General features: G+C 35.2%; 1 protein-coding gene and 1 long non-coding RNA gene across 2 annotated transcripts in view; one reads left to right on the forward strand and one right to left on the reverse strand.

Annotated features, from left to right (window-relative positions):
• LOC118000623 overlaps nt 1–20872 on the forward strand; it is a 61961-nt gene that overhangs the window by 40862 nt on the left and 227 nt on the right. Inside the window, exon 3 of the long non-coding RNA XR_004676512.1 lies at nt 238–317. This is a non-coding gene — a long non-coding RNA (uncharacterized LOC118000623). The remainder of the gene's footprint in view (nt 1–237; nt 318–20872) is intronic.
• Nucleotides 1–20872, reverse strand: part of FAM184A (family with sequence similarity 184 member A) — a 112579-nt gene that overhangs the window by 25654 nt on the left and 66053 nt on the right. Inside the window, exons 8-10 of the mRNA XM_034990398.1 lie at nt 18400–18521; nt 17796–17946; nt 206–418 (exon numbers count right to left, since the gene is read on the reverse strand). Of these exons, the coding sequence (XP_034846289.1) occupies nt 206–418; nt 17796–17946; nt 18400–18521 (486 nt within the window). The remainder of the gene's footprint in view (nt 1–205; nt 419–17795; nt 17947–18399; nt 18522–20872) is intronic.

Below are 20872 nucleotides of genomic sequence, written 5' to 3' on the forward strand. Positions count from 1 at the left end.
GAAACAGAAATAAAATGTTGGCCTTATTCTGTGTAACTGGTGTGTATGTTTAGTCATTCTGACCCCCACAAGAAGGCAGATTCTAGAAAACACAATGAAATAAAGCAATATATAACTTGGGAGGCAAAAAATGAATTCTTAAGAATTTGAAGGCTAATTATTAGGCTATTGGATTACCTTTGAACATATATCACATTAAACTTACTCTTTGTTCCATTTCTTTTTCTTCTTCCATAGTTTGAAATGCAAGGACATGTGCTTCTTTTAAAGATTTATGTCTCTGTTGATGTTGTTCCTCTAATTCTTCAAGCTCTTGGGTAAGTCGTTGTCGTTCTTGTGTAAACTGGGCTTGCAGTTGCTGCAAAGAAGTCTGAGACTGGGAAAGCTGCATCTCCAGGTTCTGTTTCAGCAAGGAAATCTATGCCATAGAATGGTACAATGAAGAATAAGTACAAGGCATATTTCACAAATTGCCAATCTAAGGGAAAAAAAGCATGTCAACGATGTTAACTATAGTAAAATAGTTGCCTTAACTAAGTATCCACTTAAAATGTTTTACAATATATCATAGATTATTTAATATTTACGTATCACCACTTTTAATTCTATTCTTAGTAATTATCCTAAAAAATAGACTGTTTTATTGGTATTAAGTTTGTGGACTCTCTAAAGAACACTGTAGCCCATGTTTAGAAATACACCTATTTGTTATAATGAACACCTATGTTACATTGCAATAAAAATTTATAATATGAAATAAGAACAGGAGAACTAATGTTAATGTATTTATTAGGTTATGGTCACCTCAAGGAGATAGTATAAAAAGTTAAACTGCTTATTTGTAAGGTGGTAAAGTTGAGTAGTTAAGAATGTGGGCTCTGAGTTAAAATCCTAGCTCTGCCACTTGTTATATTAGTACTTGACCAGGCTGTGTGAGTTGAAGAGTGTTACTACACATAGTTCACTTAGAACAGCCCCTGGCATGTAGTAAGTGCTCAATAAATATTAACTAAGATCATTTGAGAATTAAAAAAATTACTCTTTAACAGATTTATCTATTTATAACTTAAAATCCTTATGTAAATAAAAAGGATTTTCACTTTTGGATTTTGATTTAATTCAAAGGATTTGCAAAACTTCAAGCTTTTTTAAAAACCACAAACATACCACAATCCTCTATTTATATCTTCACAATGACAGGTACTTTTCTTTAACTGTGGAAAACTGATCTGTTACTACTTTTGTACACAGACGTCACCATTAACATGTCTGCATTGTTTCTGGGTGTTTTAAAATACTTAAAATTAAGTCCTTTTTAAAGAACAAAAGCACAAAACACATGTATATGTATATATATGTTCACATATACATTTGATACAACCATTTGATTTGATCTATTTCTGTTTTCATAAACAAGAAACTGTAACTTGGAACTTATCTGTATTCTAGTAGAAGTCTGAAGCTAAAAAGAACATAGGGAGAAGCAGATAAAAGTTGTCAAATGTGTTCCAGTAAGTAATTTAAGATGCTATATGTGTTTATATACAAGTAAAACAGTTTCTGTGGCCAAGAAGGCTAAGGGAGAGAGGACACTGTAAAGTGACTTTTTGTAAATGGGAAAAGATTTTCTTTTGATTGATGGAAGGCAGATATAGGATGCCTCAGATGTCTCACAAGGAGAAGGGGCCTGGGAAAGAAAAAGGGTGGAGAATCACCAGATATGCAAAAAATAAGAAGGAAAACTAAGGACAATGTTATAGCAACAGTTAAGGCCATACTCGTAGAGTAGGAAGACTAAGACAAATTATACTATGTGACTTCTTACCATTTTATGTAAAGAAAATCAGGATGAAATGAATATTAAGGACAACCCAGAAAGAAAAAGTAAATCATAAAAGGGTAAAAGGCAACAAAAATGTGTGTTTGTGAACACTAACGTGTAATTGGTAGAGTCATTTTCTTCCCAGCTAGCTGGTCCTTGAAATAGAAAAGACACCTGTCTAACTACTCTCTTCCCAAGTTCAACCTTGTTGCAGACCCAGCATGGGGACCCATGTGACTGCCTTGTCTCTGGTGACAACTTGTTAGAACATATATGGGAACGTTAGGAAAAGACTATGTTACATGTAGAATAATGATTGATATATTATAATGATTGATATTGTCAAAGCTATTAATTGGCCCCTGGACAAGTAAGGACTAAAATCCATCCAGTGAACAAACTGCTCACGAATCTGCCTTGATATGCGTCTGCCTTGACTCAAAGCAAAGGGTCATGGTTTTCCAATTTGCACACAGATACCATATGCACTAGTAGTAGCCCTGGGTCCAGTACCCCAGGTAAGGGTGCACTGAGGAATAAGCCAGTCAGTTCATAGCAGTGTATCTGATTTTCTGCAATACCCACTTCAAACATTCACTGCATCAAAAAAAGTTCTTATACGTTAATTTGACTACAAATGCTCACACTTTAACTATTTAAGGATGAAACTTATGAAGAAGCATTTAAAATGAGGTACCACAGTAGTATAATAGTTACATATTTAAAATCTAAGCACACTTTCAAACCTCTCTAGCTTAAATAAAATACACTTAAATATTTTACTTAATATTTTACACTTAATATACTTTACCGTGAAAGAATTCCAAAGTATTTTTCATTTTAGGATATAAGATTAATCTTTGTAACGATGCTGGATAAAATACACGCAAAAAAGACATTATCATGCAATGTAGTGTTCAAATGTACTTAGTTTAGATATTCTGTATTCTTAACTTTGAAAGCACACCAAAATAATATTAAGGCTATCTAAAATCTCTGGATTCATGCTCAAGACCATACATGAATTATATGCAGAAAGTCTTTATCATGCAATGCAGCATCAAAACTTACTTTGTTGATTTTATAAATAAATTCGTAGCATTGCATTAAATTGTCCGCCTTTATTCAACATGAAAATTACATGGCACTTTAAAACACAGAAATAATGAGCAAAGCAATGTAAAATGAACTAATGTTTTATAGCTATAATTTAAGCAGCTGAGTTTAGTATATTTCATGGAAATACATAATATAAAACTTCATTAATTCAAAATAAAAGAACAAAGATAGACTTTGTGTCAAATAGTTTGGGCAATCTTGGTCAGAACTTTTATTACAAAATTATAGAAAGGCATTTGTTGGATATATGAATGAAAATGGTTATTCAAATAATGTTCAAAGTATGTAGTATTAGTTTCTATACATTTGTCCTAATTTTAAATTTTAATGCTTTTTATTTTGTTGTTTTTAAATAAAGCAGAAGAATCCTTATTTCAAAAAAGAATTGTAGTCCTCATTTAAAAAATTCTTACCACAGGTGTTTGATATGAATTATATAAGGTATTCTACTGATCAACAGGTATGAGATACTTTGTAAACAATTTTAAAGGCCAATAGTAATTGCTACTCTCTGATCTCTACCACTTAAAACACTGATGTCTTTTTGAAAATAAAGTGTAAAATTTTCAAAAAGATGAAAATTAAAATTAAAAACATATGGATACATTTTTCTGTAGAAAGGAAAGCTTTACCTATTTCCGCCAGGGCAGTTTCACAAGGATTCTGTCCCTTCACAGTGGTGCATGAAAAAACACCCTCAAATAGAAAATGAATCAAATCTGAGGTACTGGATCTGATAGTATGTCAACATGGAACATGGAATTATGTTAAGCCAAAATATTTATCAATTTTGACAAGAAAGGTCAACGCAAATTCTTAGAAAGTCTAAACCATATGATACTCAGTTCAGTACTTTCAAATAGATAAGGCAATATTAAAAACTGTTAACACAGGCTTGGAGGACAGTAAGGATAATTTTTTACTATGTCAACAACTTATATAAATGTTCACATAGGGGCGCCTGGGTGGCTCAGTCGGTGAAGTGTCTGCCTTCGGCTCAGGTCATGATCCCAGGGTCCTGGGATCAAGCCCCGCGTTGGGCTCCCTGCTCCATTGGAAGCCTGCTTCTCCCTCTCCCACTCCCCCTGCTTGTGTTCCCCTCTCTCGCTGTGTCTCTCTCTGTCAAATAAATAAATTGTTCATGTAAAATGTTTGAAGGTCCCTGAATATTTTAATTCCTTTTTTCCCTCTTTTTAACCACTAATTTGCTATTTTTGAAGAGTCTAGCTAAGAAAATAAATTTAAGCTTAGGGAAATTATGACCATTCTGAGAAAATTCTGAATTGTTCATAATTTCTTGGTATTTTTCTAAGAAAACCTATAAACTGAACTTATCAATTAAGAATCACAAAAATGCCTACTTAATGTCCTTAAGCTATTTCTATAATATGTTCCCAATCACCCTCTCATTCTTCGTTGAAAAAAATTAGAGAGCTTTTATAAAGGACAAAGGTATCCATAACCACTTGTTTTTTAGAACAAGACAGTATATAGCAGAAAACTTGCATGGAAGGCTAGGAAAGAATGTGTGGAGGGGGTGGGTAGATGTTCACCCTGCTCAACAACACTGACAAGGCAATATTTTGTTTGGATGATGACAGAATAGAAGAACTGATCCTCAATGACTATAATGTTACAAAAGGAAATTAATTAATGGGGATTTCATTGTGTCACTAACCCCTTTTACTTTTTTTGTAGGAGATGAATCAAGGAGTTCCCATTTTAGTTACTAATAGATTTAACTTCAATTTAAGGTTGTCTTTTTTCATTTGTAACTATTCATTTATAATTAAGAAAAGGTAACTATGTTGTCACAAGTATTTTGAAGTTCAATTAATTCTGATAATCATCTTATTTGGGTTCTTACTCCTACTCCAATTAGTATATATGGTTTATATATAGTGGTTCTGGTTTAATATACTGATCATGCCCAAATTCTTACTATGTTATATGTGAATTTCTTTTTTAAAATATGTGAATTGCTTTTAAATGTAGCCTTGTTTTACCAACATTGAGAGAAATATCTTTGTTGCTTGTTATTTATATTTTTAAATGGTGTTAAATGTATTCATGTATTTATTTTTAAAAGATTTTATTTTTAAGTAATCTCTCCGCCCAATGTGGGGCTCGAACTCACAACCTCAAGGATCAAGAGTCCCATGCTCCACTGACTGAGCCAGCCAGGTGCCCCTTTTTTCATGTATTTCTAATTACTTTTTACATAGGAAACATAGGAAACAAAGTTTAATATTAAAAGTAGATAAAATGTTCTTTTCTTGTATAGTAGAAAGAATTTAGAAAGGTATGAGGAAATAGTTTCACTCCAGAAGTATCAAAATTTCACAGAACATCTCTTGATTCAAGCTTTGATTCCCCTAAGACAGGAGTTGGCAAACTGCAGCCTGTTTTTGTAACTTAAGTTCTACTGGAACATGGCCACCCAGATTCACTCGCATGTTGTCTATGGCCACTTTCATCCTAAAATAGCAAAGTCCAATGGCTGCCAGAGAAACTGCACGGCCCCCAAGGCCAAAAGTATGTACCATCTGGCCCTTAACAGAAAATGTTTGAGGACCTCTGCCCTCGGATATCTAAGAAAAATATCCAAGGATGTTCAGCTCTGCTATTTTAAACAACATTGGGTATGGTAAAAATAAATCTCATTTTTTTCTCTTCATATTACAAAAAAATTTTAAATGAGTGTTTACATTGGAATATTACTTTGAAGCCTAATTTCTACATATTTAAGTAAGAACAACAGCTTTACCAATTCTTAGAAAAGGGATTTACTTCATTTCACTTAAATCTTTTAATAATTACAACATCAAAATGTAAAATATGTTCTGAATCTCATGAACTTCACGTCTAACACTTGTTTATTGATACTACTTTCTCAAAAAATAGTTTAACAAAAGAAAAGCAAATATACATTTATTTGCATTGTTACAACAGTCAACTAGTTAATAGTTTTCAAAAAATATTTTTCAAAGTAAACATTTAAATAATGAATTTTATGCCTGAGAGGTAAAATCTTGCTTGGCTTTATAATAAAAATATGCTCATTAATACAACGTGGTAGATGTATGCACATACACAAACGAATGGCTGAAAGCTTTTGTTACCCATATACAAAACATAACTTACTGAATGCCGAAGTGTATTTTTTATATCATAAGTTAAAAGCCTTAAAGCAGTGATGGTATTTATGCAAAATTAGAAGTGCAACATGCCCTTGTGTACAAATTGTAAGTGCCGCTCACTTACATTGTTGATAGATTTATGCAAAGCTTCACCCAGAGAGTGCCGCTAGGAAGAAAAAAAATGAAAGGAATAAAAGGGAAACATTCAGAAATCAACTAAGTGAAAGAAAGAGGGATATAAAAGGGAGAATAAAACACAGGACATTAATTATAATATGCTCAAGAAAAAATAAATTGAAAACAGTTCTGAGAAAGGAATTAGACAAAGAAATTTAAGACACACAATCTAAATTATCTGTAGTCCCTTAAAACAGTATCTGCTGTTTGTGGGAATGGCAGACTTACCTATGCAAAATACTGAAGGCCAGTACATACAAATCAGAGTTCACTTGAAAAGATAATGGTTATTGAAGGACCTAGAAGAAATATTACTGTTCTAAGTTCCTCCCAGCAATCTAAAATATAATGCTTCAAAGCATTATACTCAGTACTGGTATAGTATGCTTATGACAGATTTCTCAAGAGAAATGAGCAGATGAGAACTGAAACACGAACTTGATTGCATAATTTGGAGGCCAAAAATAAATGAGTTAATCATTAAAAATGTAAACATTTAATAATAATCTGATTTTATACTTGGGGGAAAGAAGAGGTGCCTTTATATCTTTTCTTTTTTAAAGATTTTATTTATTTATTTGACAGAGAGAGACATAGCGAGAGAGGGAACACAAGCAGAGGGACTGGTAGAGGGAGAAGCAGGCTTCTCGCTGAGCAGGGAGCCCAATGCAGGGCTCGATCCCAGGACCCTGGGATCATGACCTGAGCCGAAGGTAGATGCTTAACGACTGAGCCACCCAGGTGCCCCCCCCCTTTATATCTTTTCAATCCTATTTTCTAGGATATATTTGGCAAAATTATGATCTGGGTTTATTTTTCAGAAGTTCATTCTAATTTTGAGTGACATAAAACAACTGGAAAAACCCACACCCTCTCTTTCCCCAAATATGGGGGAAAATGTGATTTCATTTTCAATTGCCTCATTTTTTTTTTCCTTTCCAAAAATACAAAATAGTATTTTGAAGTTATATTAGTATTTTTTTTAAAGATTTTATTTATTTGACAGAGAGAGACAGTGAGAGAGGGAACACAAGCAGGGGGAGTGGGAGAGGGAGAAGAAGGCTTCCCGCTGAGCAGGGAGCCCGATGTGGGGCTCAATCCCAGGACCCTGGGATCATGACCTGAATCAAAGGCAAATTCTCAACCGACTGAGCCACCCAGGCGCCCCAGTTATATTAGTAATTTAAGTACAAAAGTTCCTGTGAAATAGTTTTTACTTTGGACATTAATCAAATTTTCAGACAGAAAATAATTTTTTTTCATAATGTGATTACTCCTTGGTGTGTCATAAACTAAAACTTGTTTTTATCTGGTAAATAATTTTTTACTAGTAAGTTAGACTAATATATAATTTAGGATATAGTATAGTTATAAAAATAAGTTGAGAAAAAAGATTAGTTTCTATCTGGTTATTCTATAAGTGCTCAATTTAATGTTTCTCATATATATATAATACATAAAATTATATATGTAATAACATAATATACATTTTATATATACATACACAATTTTTCTTTTATATATATTAGTTGTGTTAATTTTATTTACTTTCTCTTTATGCTTTTTCATACTCAGTATTCTTTATATACTAATAAGACACTTCTCCAGACTTCGCAAAATTTATGAAAAGCTGAGGAATTTTTAGTTGTGTTTTTTCGTTTTTGTTTTACCTCTTTGTATTTCTCAGAACTGATGTCCTAGTACTAGAAGTTAATTTAAAATGTATGGCATTTACTTATGAAGTAGATTTTATTTTTCATTCTTTAAGTAAGCTATCATCAGACAGAAATATGTATGTTACTTAGGGTTCCTGCGCTAACTGATAAAACTAGGCTAATATGACAGATCATAAAGTAGCATGCCAGGTCTTCCCTTAGGAATTCTAGATTTTGGATTTTATACAACAGAAGTATATTAGAACACTTGGAATCTAAACTCACAGGGGCACTGTCTCTGTCAACACAGTTAGTTATAAGCCATGGAAATAGCTAAACCAAAAGGCATGGTCCTTGAGCTGTGACCTGGGGTGACTCACATCACAGACCTGGCTGTGGCAATGGGGAAATGCACTCGTACTACTGGGTCACAACCCTTACTGGTTAATACGTAAATGAAGTAGATTTTTCTTCATTTAGAAAAATCTTTATTGGAGTATTACTAAATTCCAGGAAATATCTTAAGTACAGAGTGATACAGAGAGTTGAATAAGACAATAAAACAAATATACAAAAAAATTTAAAAATAAAGAGTTGATGATAAAAGCTATGATGAAAAAAAAGATTGCTGTGATAGAAAATGACTAGAAGTGATACTGGGTTGATCGTAAGAAAACATCTGTTGAAAGAAGTGACATTTTAACTTGGAATCAATGAAAAAGCCAGCCACGAAATGTGATGATCCTGGGGAAAGTGTACCTGGGCAAATGGATTAACCAGTGCAAAGACCCTGAGGGGGAAGTGAGCTGGGGAGTGACTGGATATACATGTGTGTATGTGTGTTGAGGGGGAAGGTTTGTGAGGATGACATGAGATGGGTGATTTTTTTGCAGGGGCCAGATGGCTTATGGTCTTGTAGGACCATAAAAACAAAGAGCCTTAATTGAGTGAAGTACCTTGAGAGAATTTTAAAAGGAGGGGAATGGTAAGATCTGATTACATCATAAAAGATTACTTTGAGCGCTATGAAGAAAAGTGAAATTGGGAAGATTGGATAGGAGGCTATTACAATGGTGACTCGGCCTAGTATTTACTAGGGGCTATGGAAGCAGACAGAGCTGGGGTGTTCTGGAGGTGGAATGAATAGGATTGACAGATTACATGAGAGATAAAGGAAAGAAAGAAATCAAAGATGACTCTTCAGTTTTTGTTTTGAGCAACAAGCAGTGCCAAGAAGTAAAGATGATGGTTTGGGGGATGGTGACTGGGAACCAGTATTTCAGAGTCAGACGTGAAATTTGAGATGCCTGTTAGCCAACCATGTGATTCTGAGTTCAGGTGAAGATGTCAAGGCTAGAGATTTAACTTTGCAAGTCACTGACATATAGATGGTATTTATGCCACAAGATGAGATCCCCCAAGTTAAGTGTCTGCTTGAAAGAATATTGGATGGGGGCGCCTGGGTGGCTCGGTCGTTGAGCGTCTGCCTTCGGATCAGGTCATGATCCCAGAGTCCTGGGATCGAGCCCCGCATCGGGCTCCCTGCTCCGCGGGAAGCCTATTTCTCCCTCTCCCACTCTCCCTGCTTGTGTTCCCTCTCTCGCTGTGTCTCTCTCTGTCAAATAAATAAGTAAATAAATTCTCTGTCAAAAAAAAAAAAAGAAAGAATATTGGATGAACTAAAAATCTGTATGCAAAAATATTATTTGGCAAGCATTCTATATAAGCAAGATCCATGTTAATAAAAACTGATACCCTATATAATAGTCAATTTGTTTTAAAACATCTTAAGCTTGTCAGTTTTTGAGATGAGTGAAAAGGGCCTCAGCACATCCTCTTCAATAGATAGCACTCATACCTCAACATAGAAGGCTTACTGAATGTGTTTCAGGATTTCTTTTCTTGAAGGATGAATATAATCAGACTTTCAGATAAGTGAGAAAGCTAAAAATAACTAAAAAATTGCTGGACTTAATTAGAAATTTAAAGCTTTGTTTGTAAGAAACTATGCTCTCAGGAGTCATCTCATTGTTCTAAACCTGACTTTATTCATTTAGAAAATAGCACAAGGTTTTACATGTTTGCCATTTGTAAACATATTAGTATATACATATTGAAATCCACTGAATTACCAGCTTTTGAAGGACAAAGATTATGTCTTATTCAGAGTTTGTAACCAAAGGGCCTAATGGTATGTGACAAAAAGTAAATAGGTCAATAAATACTTATTTCAAGACTAAATGAATGATACAGACTTTTATTTAGTTTTTGCTACTCCCTACCTTACTTTTCCTCTCCCCCATAATAACGGAAGCAGTAAAGAGAAAATTTCAGTTAAAAAGAAAAAATTTAGAAAAAATACATACATTGGTATCATGCAGAAATCCTGTAGTCAAGACTTAGAAATGTATCCTGAGAAATGAACTAATGAGTATACCAAGTATAGTAAATATTTGTCCAGAAAATACTAATCCAAACAAAGAAAGATTGCCAAGAGGGAAAGATATTCATTGAATGGCACCTAACTTGTCCCACTGTAGTCTATTCTCCATTCTGTAGCCAGAGTTTTGAAATAACATTTGAATATTTCACACTACTGATTAAAATCTTTCAACAGCTCCTCATTGTCCTTTAGACAAAGTCCCAAAAAAACCCCAAGTGATCCAACCTGCCTACCTCCCCAGTCTCTGGTCTCCAAGGAAGGGTATTTGGGGGCTGCCTGAGGGCCTTTGCATATACGTCCCCTTCTGCTCAGAATGCTGTCTCCTTCTCCTCTTGGCCTGACTCCTTCTCTTTCAGGTCCTAGGTAAATGATCCCACAGTCAAAGGAACCTTCCCCAAGTTCCCAGACTATGTTAGGTCCCCAGGGTACACACACTGTGTATCACAATTGTAATGAGTTAATGTGTCAAACTGTTATTTCTCTTTGCCCTCCTTTCTAGATTATAAGCAACGGGAAGGCAGAGATCATTATGACTCCATTATGGGTCTAGCACACTACATGGCCTATCAGAAACACTGAATTCTTGACAAATGTCAAAATGCCATCAAATGTCCACAGAATAAAATTCTCATTACTAATACAAGAAATGTCATTTATCAAATTTTTAATTTCCTTGAAATATGTACACTGATATTACACTGCAATTCAAGTAAAATGTTAAAGCTTAATAAAATGTTCTAAAATTCAATATTTAATATATAATATGGTAATTTCTTAAAGCAAATTATGTAGTCTTTTTCTAATATTAATTTCAAGGTTTACTAATATCTACAGAAAAGTAACCAACAAACCTAAGTCTTAGAACTGACAATCACAATTTTAATAATTCTCCTAAAGCGAAAAAAAAAGAAAAATTCATGAACAAGTGTTCAATATTTAAACTAAAGTTGTAGTAACAGGCATATAATAAATGAAATTAAGGTGAAGACAAACTAAGATGTTAGATAATTCTTAACGCTTTTCTCAGATTATCTTAAATAACTTTATAATCATATACCCATTGAACCCTTTCAGATCCCCAATGCTTTTTTTTTAGTATTTTGTCATTTGAAATTAGGAATATGCTAAGTTGATTTGTTACTGCAATGCTATCTAAATGTTTGTAAGTATTTTTCAGGTGTGAAGGCACAAACTGTTCTGCATTTCATCACAGGTCTTACTATAGTATTTTGCAGAATAGATATATACTTAGTACACATTAATAATTTCCCAGTATTTTAAGCATCTCTTTTTAAAGCCAGGTGTAGATATCACTGTTCTATCTCTTCACTCTCTTCTCCTAAATATACCAATTTAAGAACTGGATAAACTTATTCTAAAAAGGGAGTTTTTGGTAGGGAAAAGAAAATTAAACATTTTTAGATTTGCAAATTAATTGAGAAAACAATTTAGTACTGTTAATCTTGAGAAAAAAGTCTCAAGAGGAAGAACACTAACAACACTAAGTCTGATAAAAGAGGATAAAATACAGTTAAAGTAAAATAATATCATTAATTTTTTGACTGAAGAGAATTTAGAAACAAGCTTCCATATTTACTAAGGAAAATACTGCATACTAATTTTGAATCCAGGAACTGAAGTATGAAGAATAATGGATGTTGGCTCGGTTTTGGTAGACTTTAATTCCATTCCACATTTTCTGGGGCTCTACCTGCTATTCACACTCTCTCTTCTATCTGGTTTCTCTCTTTCTCCATATGTTCTTTCCCTTCACTCTTTCTGCTGTTTTTTTCTTTGACTTCCCTTTTCCTTGCTCCAGTCGTCTCTTTTCCCAGGGCGGAGGCTGGATCTCTGATGTTTGTTCTACGTAGTTTCCTGCTCTCCTAATTTCTACAAAGAGGATTTAGAACCTTCCAGGTCAGCTTCATTGATCTCCTATCACTGCTCGGGGGTCTGTCAAGGTCTTTGAGTTAGCTGGGAAGAGCTGATTATTTCAGCTCCCTTTCTAATATCTCTACCTCAGAATCCATCTATTCTTCCATTAAAAGGTATTATTGTTATTCTTTTAAAACAAACATAAAAACTGATATAAATATATTTTTTCAGTAGGCAGAAATGCAGTTTCTAAAGAGAATGCCTTCCTTCCTAACATCAAACTTAATTTAAGAGTTAAGAGATGGAGCTAGCAGAATGAGCACTAAGCCAAATTTACTCCAAATTTTTGTGATCTAAATAGTATAGACCAGTACTATCAAATAGAATTGTAATTGAGAGCCACGGGTGTAATCTAAAAAGTTTTTATAGCCATATTTTTTAAAAAGTAGATTTTTAGTCATATATTTAACCCAATATATCCAAAACATTATCATCTCAACATATAATTATAGCTTATAAAAATATTAGTGAGACATTCCATCCACTTTTTGTACTAAGTATCTGATACCCAGCATACATTTTACGGTGACATCTCAATTTGGATGAACCTCATTTCAGGTTTTCAGCAGTCGTATGTGGCTAGTAGGTACCATCTTGGACAGCATGGGTCTAGAAATCAGAACATGGTCTGTAACAGCCTGAAGAGACTGGCTTCTCCATTGCTCTTGATCAACAGCACTTATTTTAATGCTCTATTTCTTATTCATGTCATTGCCCTTTCCAACTGAGTGTGAAAAATTCTAAAATTTCCTGTGATGTAGAATCAATATGTTTATTAGCATCTCACCACCCGACTTCCCCCCAATTAAGTAGCTCCTGACCTCCCTGTCTCAGATGCTCTTCTTTTGGTTATCCTGGCTTTAAATCCTCAGTCACCTTTAACATTTCTTTCTCCTTTAGCAAAGTATTCTATCAAATTTCATGATTTGTTCCTCTATAGTTTCTCTTGTATTCTCAGTGAAACAGGTCCTAAATGGTTAGAATTATTTGTACTTCATATATTTGACAACTTCCTCTTCGGTTGCTATGCCTCAGTTTTTGTTCATTCCATTCAACAACTATTGAGTGCTTACTATATGCCAGGCAGTTTAAGTAGCTGGATATGCAATTGTGAACAGTACAGATAAAGATCCAGCTTTCATGGAACTACATTCTAATAGGGAAAAGAATCAATATGAGGCTATGTAGTAGTAAATGTTTTGAAGAAACACAAAGCAGAGTAAGAGGACACAGAGTGAAGGAGGGTGCTATTTTAGAGGGAGTGGCTAGGGAAGATCTTTTTGAACACTTAGGATTGAGCAGAGACTTGAACAAAGTAAAAGAACAAGCCAGGAAGATCTGGGGAAAGTGGGTTCCATGTGGAGGGACTGGCAGGTGCAAAGGCCCCGCATGGATTAAGCTTGGTGTGTGTGTGTTTTTCCAGGAACTCCAAGTCTTCCAGTAGGACTACAGAAAAGGAAGGGAGGAGTGGCAGGAGATGATGTTGGCAAGGAACAAATCATAAGGCTACTACAGGCCACAGTAAAAGTGTGGATTGTAATCTAGATGTAGAAGATTTGAAGCAGGAGAGTAACATGATCCAACTTAATATTTTAAGAGCATCACTCTGGCTGGTTGAGAAATAATATGTAGGTGGGCAAGAGAAGAAGCAAGAAGACCAAATGTAGGTTCCATTCGCAGTGTAGGGGAGAAGTGCAAGTAGCTTGGACTAGGGTGGTAGTGGAGGAAGTGCTGGAAATGGGCAAATCCTGGGTGTACTTTGAAGGCAGAGCAGCAGGAATTGCTGATGGATTGGGTGCACAGTGTGACAGAGAGGAGTCAGAGATGGCTGAGCAGTAGATGGATGGCACTGTCTAGGAGGAGCAGTCTGGCTTAGGTTGAGGGGTGATGGTTGGGTACATGATGTGTATTCAAGAGTTCTGTTCAGACATTTTGGATTATCTATATTGAGATGTCTCCATTTCCTCCTCACTTCAATATCACAGCCACATTAAGGTCCCTAAAATAAAAATTTCAAAATGTTATTCTCCTATCCATAAACTGACAGAATCCCATAGCCTACTGAGTGAACTCTGAACTCCTATGATTGGAAGTCAAAATTTTTCACAATGACCTATCTCCCCAACTGTCCCCACCTCATTTTTCTGTATTCCTCATAGTGCCTGGAAAATAAGAGTATATTCAATAAAATGTCAAATGAATAAAAATATTTGTGTTCATCCTTTACTCTATTTGAAAGTCACACTAAAGCTGACCTCTTTAATGAAATTTTTCCCAATCACATTGGCTATGTCACTCTTTCTCTATTCTATACTCCCACCCAGTGGTTAAGTTGGTAAGTATGTAATAGCTGTCTGAAAAATAAAGCCCTGATGTATAGCATGTGCTGGTACTGTGTTGTAAATACTCCCACCATCGATGACTGCTAGCCACCAACATGTCCCAGAATATGGAGTTGAGAAGGCCTGCACACAGTCAGGGCTATGTGAGCTGGGAGGAGCCAGATCCAGCACATCATTGCTCCTTGAGTACAAACTGTCCAGACCATTTATGGTCACTCACTGCAGTGACTTTTACTGTAGGTAAAATGCTATCAGATTGGAGGTATGTGGAGGCTAAAAACTGTGTCAGATACATGGTGGCTATAACCCCCTAAATAACCTTGGGCCTCAAAGCTCAAAATGAAGTCAGACCCAAACTACAAAGTCCCACAGTTCTTTGTCTGAATGATTGTATGTCTCACAAATTTCTCAGTCCGTGGATCTGAATGAGGAATTGGAATATTAAGTCATCATACTGGACCTAAAATAAAATTTGCCCTGAAAAAGGTGAAATAAAGGAATATATGATGACATTTTAGGATCACAAACAGAAAATATGATCACAGAGCACTCTGTATACTCACTTTTCTTTAGACAGAGTTGAAGAGTAAAAATGTAGTTCTTTTGCTTTAAAGGAATTCAAATGTACACTGATTAGCCCAGGAAGTATACCTAGTTTTTGGACAAAGGGGTAATCATTGGACAGAAAGAAAGAACACAATGAAACATTAAAAAACTAAAAATATGAAGTTAGACTCTGATCAGAGCACAGAATAAAAATAATAGCTTTGGGAAATTTTGATAAAGAACATCTGACTGAAGAAAAGTGAAACTCTTATGCCTTTCTTTGCCCATTTCTTGATAGGTAAGTTTAAATCAAATTTAACTCTCAAGAGATTAAGTTCAACATGAAAGATAAATTATTTCTTCTTGGCTCTAAGCAGAATGAAATATAGGTAAACCAAGGCACAAAAAAAGACTTGTGTTCAGTTCACTCAGAAATAGTTAAAATATGTGAAAACACAGATCCTCTGATACTTTTCACAATATGTTTCTGCCTAAGACCTGGCTGTTCCAATTCCATTCTCCACTCTTACTCCTTAAACGTCCCAAAGCCCAAGCCAGATCTGGTTTCCCTAAGTGCAGAAGGGTGCTGGCAGTGCTAGGAACAAGGGGATGAGTGAGGCCAGTAGTAGTAAGTAGAGTGAGATGGTTGTAGGGCTCGGAGCTGGGGGTGGACAGTATGAGGACCAGGGTTCAGTAGGAGTCAGGCAAGTGGAAAGTAGGAGAGCAGGCACACCACACTGGCTCTAGGAATCCATCCACAATAATCAAGAGAACAAATCCAAAGGGCCAAGGGGGAAGGGTCCTTTGTCCATAACAAAGTTCTATTAAAAAGACTGCTGGTCCTGCTAGAAGTTTCTGTCCTCTGACATACCTGGAAAGAGTGCAACTTTGATAACATAATACCCACTTTCACTTCAGTGTGGAATCGTCTGTTCAACTGTTTTCCTAACTTTCTTCAGGTACATAAAATCCCAAGATGTAACAGCTATTTTCCAGTTTATCTACGGGAATGTGTATGCCCTCTAGATTTTAGAAGTGGGGAGCAGGGAAGATATTATCATTTTGGAAATGGGACTGATGACATAGAGCAGCACAGAACAGCTTCATCTTTGGAGGCAATTAATTCCTGGTTCTTATTGATATTTATGGTTAATCTGATCAAAAAATTATTTCTGTAAAGTTGGCAAAATTGGAGCCATTATGTAATAAATTACTTTATGACACAGAACTAAAATAATAGGCAAAACATTATGTCCTCTCAGGAATAATCAATGCAGAACAGATATTGGTAAAAGAAAAAAAAATATCAGAGAAGCATGGATGAAATCTGACAATTTATTTTAAGAGAGATTACATGAGTAATGAAATAATCTAAGAGAAAACAGGTGGGAGAAGTGGTAGGTCCTCTTTACAGTGCCAAGTTCAGCCAAAAAATGTCTGTGTCAATACTTTGTGATTAAAAAACAAGGCAGACTCTCAGGAGTATTTTTCATTTTTATCATACAATTGATCTAATCTTTTTAAGTACAGGACATCATAGAAGAGTAGTACCATTCTACCCAGGAAAATCTGTCCTTCTAGGTATCTAAATAGGAATGTAAAATAAGTATACAGAAGGTAACCAATAAACAATGCTAACCTGGTGCCCAACTTCTAGTGAGAGTTGTTTTCTTTTTATTTTTGTCTGAATTTCAAAGGTTTCAAATTTATTCACAAAAATTCATATATATATATACACTCCCTTTTCAGGGTAACATTATTAACTATTATGAAAGATCAGACACAAATCGGCAGGCCCCAAGTACTCTTGAAAGATACTGCATGTATGTATCCTCTGTAATAAGTTATCTTACAGAAAGCCTATCCTGTTTATTTTGAAATTCATCATGATCACAAATAGAAAGATAATAGTAGATTTCTAGCACTAAATTATGGAGCTGCTTCTTGTCCAAGTTCTGTACTTGCTTATCAACTAGTGACTCATGCAGTCAGTCTTATTTAATAACAGGCTTTGCAGGAGAGTGCTAAGAATTCATAAATTTAGAAGTTGTGTAAATGAGTGAAAAATCATTTAATTATAATTATAAATGGAAATAAGTGAACCTGACATAAGAAGATAGATTTAGGACATAAGATACACTTAGGGATATCACTACCTTTTGTTGATAACATTTTGAAGTGTAACAGGCAACATCCTTCTGCTGAGAAAGAAGTAAACTGCTCACTTCTGGTATGGCTTTAGGCAATCAGGATGCATTTAATAAATTTTACCTTCTGGGGCCCAAGTGATAGCTAATGGCTTGAAAAAAGATTTTATACTTTCAAAATATGGGTAACTTTTCCATTTAAAAATCTCTAATGTGGTCAGTTCAAATATTAAGCCAAAACCTGTAAATTCTTCTCAGAATTTAGGACTGCATAGGTAACATTATTTAGTACAGTGTTTTCACAAGTTAATGAATATATCTCCTTGATTTTATACATTTTTAAAATTTTAAATTTGCCATATGAAAATTAACAAAATACAGTGAATTAACGCATAATGTTTTATAATGTTTTCCTGGCTAGAGAATGTCAAGGAAAATGAACCTTCAGAATGTATAGACTATTAATTACCTGGTTTAAGAGATCTTCTACTTTCTTCTGCCATGAATCCCTGGCTGCATTTTTTTCTCGCTCCTTTAACTGCAAAAGTTGAGACATGGCTGACTTCTTATCCTCTTCATGTTGAAGTCTTAACTCTTCACGAAGTTTAGAACACTCCTGTCTAAAATAAAATGAATGCCTTTATTTTTAAAGAGAATTATTCCTCTCAGTAGCTATAGTATAGTTGTTCATGGTTTTTTTAAGTATTTAATTAATCCTCCTCAAAAGTCAACTCAGAATAAAAGTGGTTATTTTTTCAGTCAGGCTTACAGAACTGTAAGGTAAATTGGTAACTTACCTAAGATTATTAGTTCATCAGCTATTAATGGCAGAACAGGTATTAGAATAAATAAATCTTCTGACTTGAGGTTAGTATTTTATAAAGAAAATAAAATCAGAAAAAGTATTCAAGCAGAAAAGGAGAATAACAATTTCTCTGCATCTAATCGGGAAAAAAATTCATTAAAAATGCTGTCACTATGATTTTAACGATAAGACAACATAAGCCATATAACAGAAAAACATTTTTGCACATCTGTACTGATAAGATTACATTACAGAGTAAAAAATGTACCTAAGGTTTTCAGTCCATTTTATTTCTAAGTCATGGGCCATTCTGTCCACTCTGAGCTTCTCTTCCTCTTTCATGGCAGCAAGTGTTTCTTCATGCTGTTGCCTTGCTTGTTCTAGCTCACCCTGAAGAATAAAAACTTTTCAATGAAAACAAGTCTTCAAAAGCAAATTCATTGCTGGTTATTTCAAATAAGCAGAGTGCTTGCATTATAACTTAAATTCCTACAGCACAATAATTGATAGTGCTATCTGTAACGATTACTGGAGATTTTCAGATAATATATGGCACATATATTTTAAGTGTCCTTGTGCAAACTATATTTCATTAAGGCTTATAATTTTACAAATCATTTTGAATAGTTTAAAGCTAGCATAATAATCTTAACTTTCCATATCATGGGTATCTATTATCTTCATATAAAAATATACACGTTATATAGATATGTTATTCAAATTCATTCATATTTATATTCAAAAGTCTGCTATTTATTGAAAACTGAAGCATTATGGCTCTACCTCACTGACATGATTAAAATAAGTGAGAAGACGATATAGATGAAATGCCTGTGGCTCTCTGGAGCCCAGTGCTAGAGGTGACCTGTTTGGACAACACGGCAACCCTGGGGCACTGCCGGCCGTGGGGCTGCTCTTCGGCTACAACACACGAGGAACAGATGATGGTGCTTCCTTCTGTTGTAACAATGACCCTTTCTGGATCACCCACTTGCCAAGAGCAGGTGTTGGAGCATTGCTGAAGGGCATATCCAGATTCACGGGAGAGAAGAACGTCATTGTTGAAACTGCCATTCTACATTGCTGACCTGGCTATAAACAGTAAATTCTGAAAACTGGATCCAGCCATCTTAGCCAATGGTCCTTTTCACTAAGTATTCTGCCTCTAGGAACTACTACTTTTTCCATCACAGGCAGCATTAAATGGGATAGAATACTTAAAAAGTATTTCTTTTATTGAATGCAAAGTACTTTATTAGACATCAGTGGGGTAAGGAAAGAGGTAAAGAAAATACTTGCTCTTTTTTTCCCTCAAGTGTTCCATATCCATCACCTCCTGGGATCCTCATAACAACATGGGGAGGTGATAGTGAGGAAACGGAGCCTCAGCAAAGTTTAGTAATGCCAGAAACTATAAACTCCACACTACAGATTTGCAACTGTTAAACTAATATTATCATCATTGTCATCAGCATCTTACCCCTTATTTACCAACCATGATCTAAGGTGTCTTAAGGGCAGAGTCTTGCCTTACCTGTGACTGGATCCCCCACAGGTACCAACCAACAGGTTGACATATAGTCAGGGACCAATATCCACTTGATGATGGGTTCAGTTATATAATACACAACAGAAACTCAGCAGGGAGGAGGGGAAAAAAATCCCATCCAGACAGAACACCTGTTAAGGAGCCTTCCTAAAGTTGTGGTAAACTGTGATGCAGCACCTACATTTTCTTGATTAAAGTTGTCCAGCAGAACAAAAGATGAACAGTTGCTAAGGTTTTGCTTACAGTTTTTATTAAGTTCTACTACCTGATAGAAGAGCAATGTAAATATGTGCAAGGACCTTAAAGAAATGAAACTGATTTGAATTCCAAGCTAAAAAAATTAAATTTGAAATATTAATAAAAGGCAACATTTCCTGAGTGCTTACTATTTTACTAAGCACTGTGCTGTAAATGGTTTACCTCATTGAATTCTTACAATAGTGGTGTGAAGTGTATTATTATCCCCTGCCACTCCTGCATTGTGCAGATGAGTAAATTGAGGATTAGAATAAATAACTTGTCTGAAGTGACTAAGTGGTGGATCAAGAACTCACACCCAACCAATCTGACTTCAGGGCCCACACTCTCAGTCACCTCTCTGAAGGAAAAGAACTCTCTGGATACTATCCTTTTAGTTCTTATGGATGCTTTTCTCTACTTTCTGAGGCAATGTAAATATTTGCTCTGCTTCCTGAGAATGGAAGGCCACAGAGCCTTTCAAAATTTTTAGGTCATAGAGAATTGCTTTGTTGCTATACATGAGAGTTTGGACTCTTACCAATAAAAGACTTGTGCATCCTAATTGTTATAGTTTGAATTGTGATCCCAAAGAGATACATGGAAGTCCTAACCTCCTGTACCTCAGAATGTGAACTTATTTGGAAATAGGGTCAGTGAAGATGTAATTAGTTAAGAGGAGGTCATACTGGAGTAGGGTGAGCCCCTAGTCCTAGGTGAAGGGTATCTTCTTAGGAGGACACAGGAAGAATGCCACTGACCACTGAGGAGGAAACTGAAATGTGCCACCAACCAAGGAAGGCCTGGGCTACCAGGGGCTGGAAAAGGTGAGGAAGGATCCGCCCTCCTAGGTTGAAAAAGGAGAATGGCCCTGACAACACCTTGATTTTGGACTTTCAACCTCCAGACTGTGAGAAAGTAAATTCCTGTTGTTTTAAGCCACTTAGTTTTAGTA

Source organism: Mirounga leonina, unplaced genomic scaffold (assembly GCF_011800145.1).
Source record: "Mirounga leonina isolate KUSES-001 unplaced genomic scaffold, KU_Mleo_1.0 Mir_53, whole genome shotgun sequence".
Taxonomy (NCBI): domain Eukaryota; kingdom Metazoa; phylum Chordata; class Mammalia; order Carnivora; family Phocidae; genus Mirounga; species Mirounga leonina.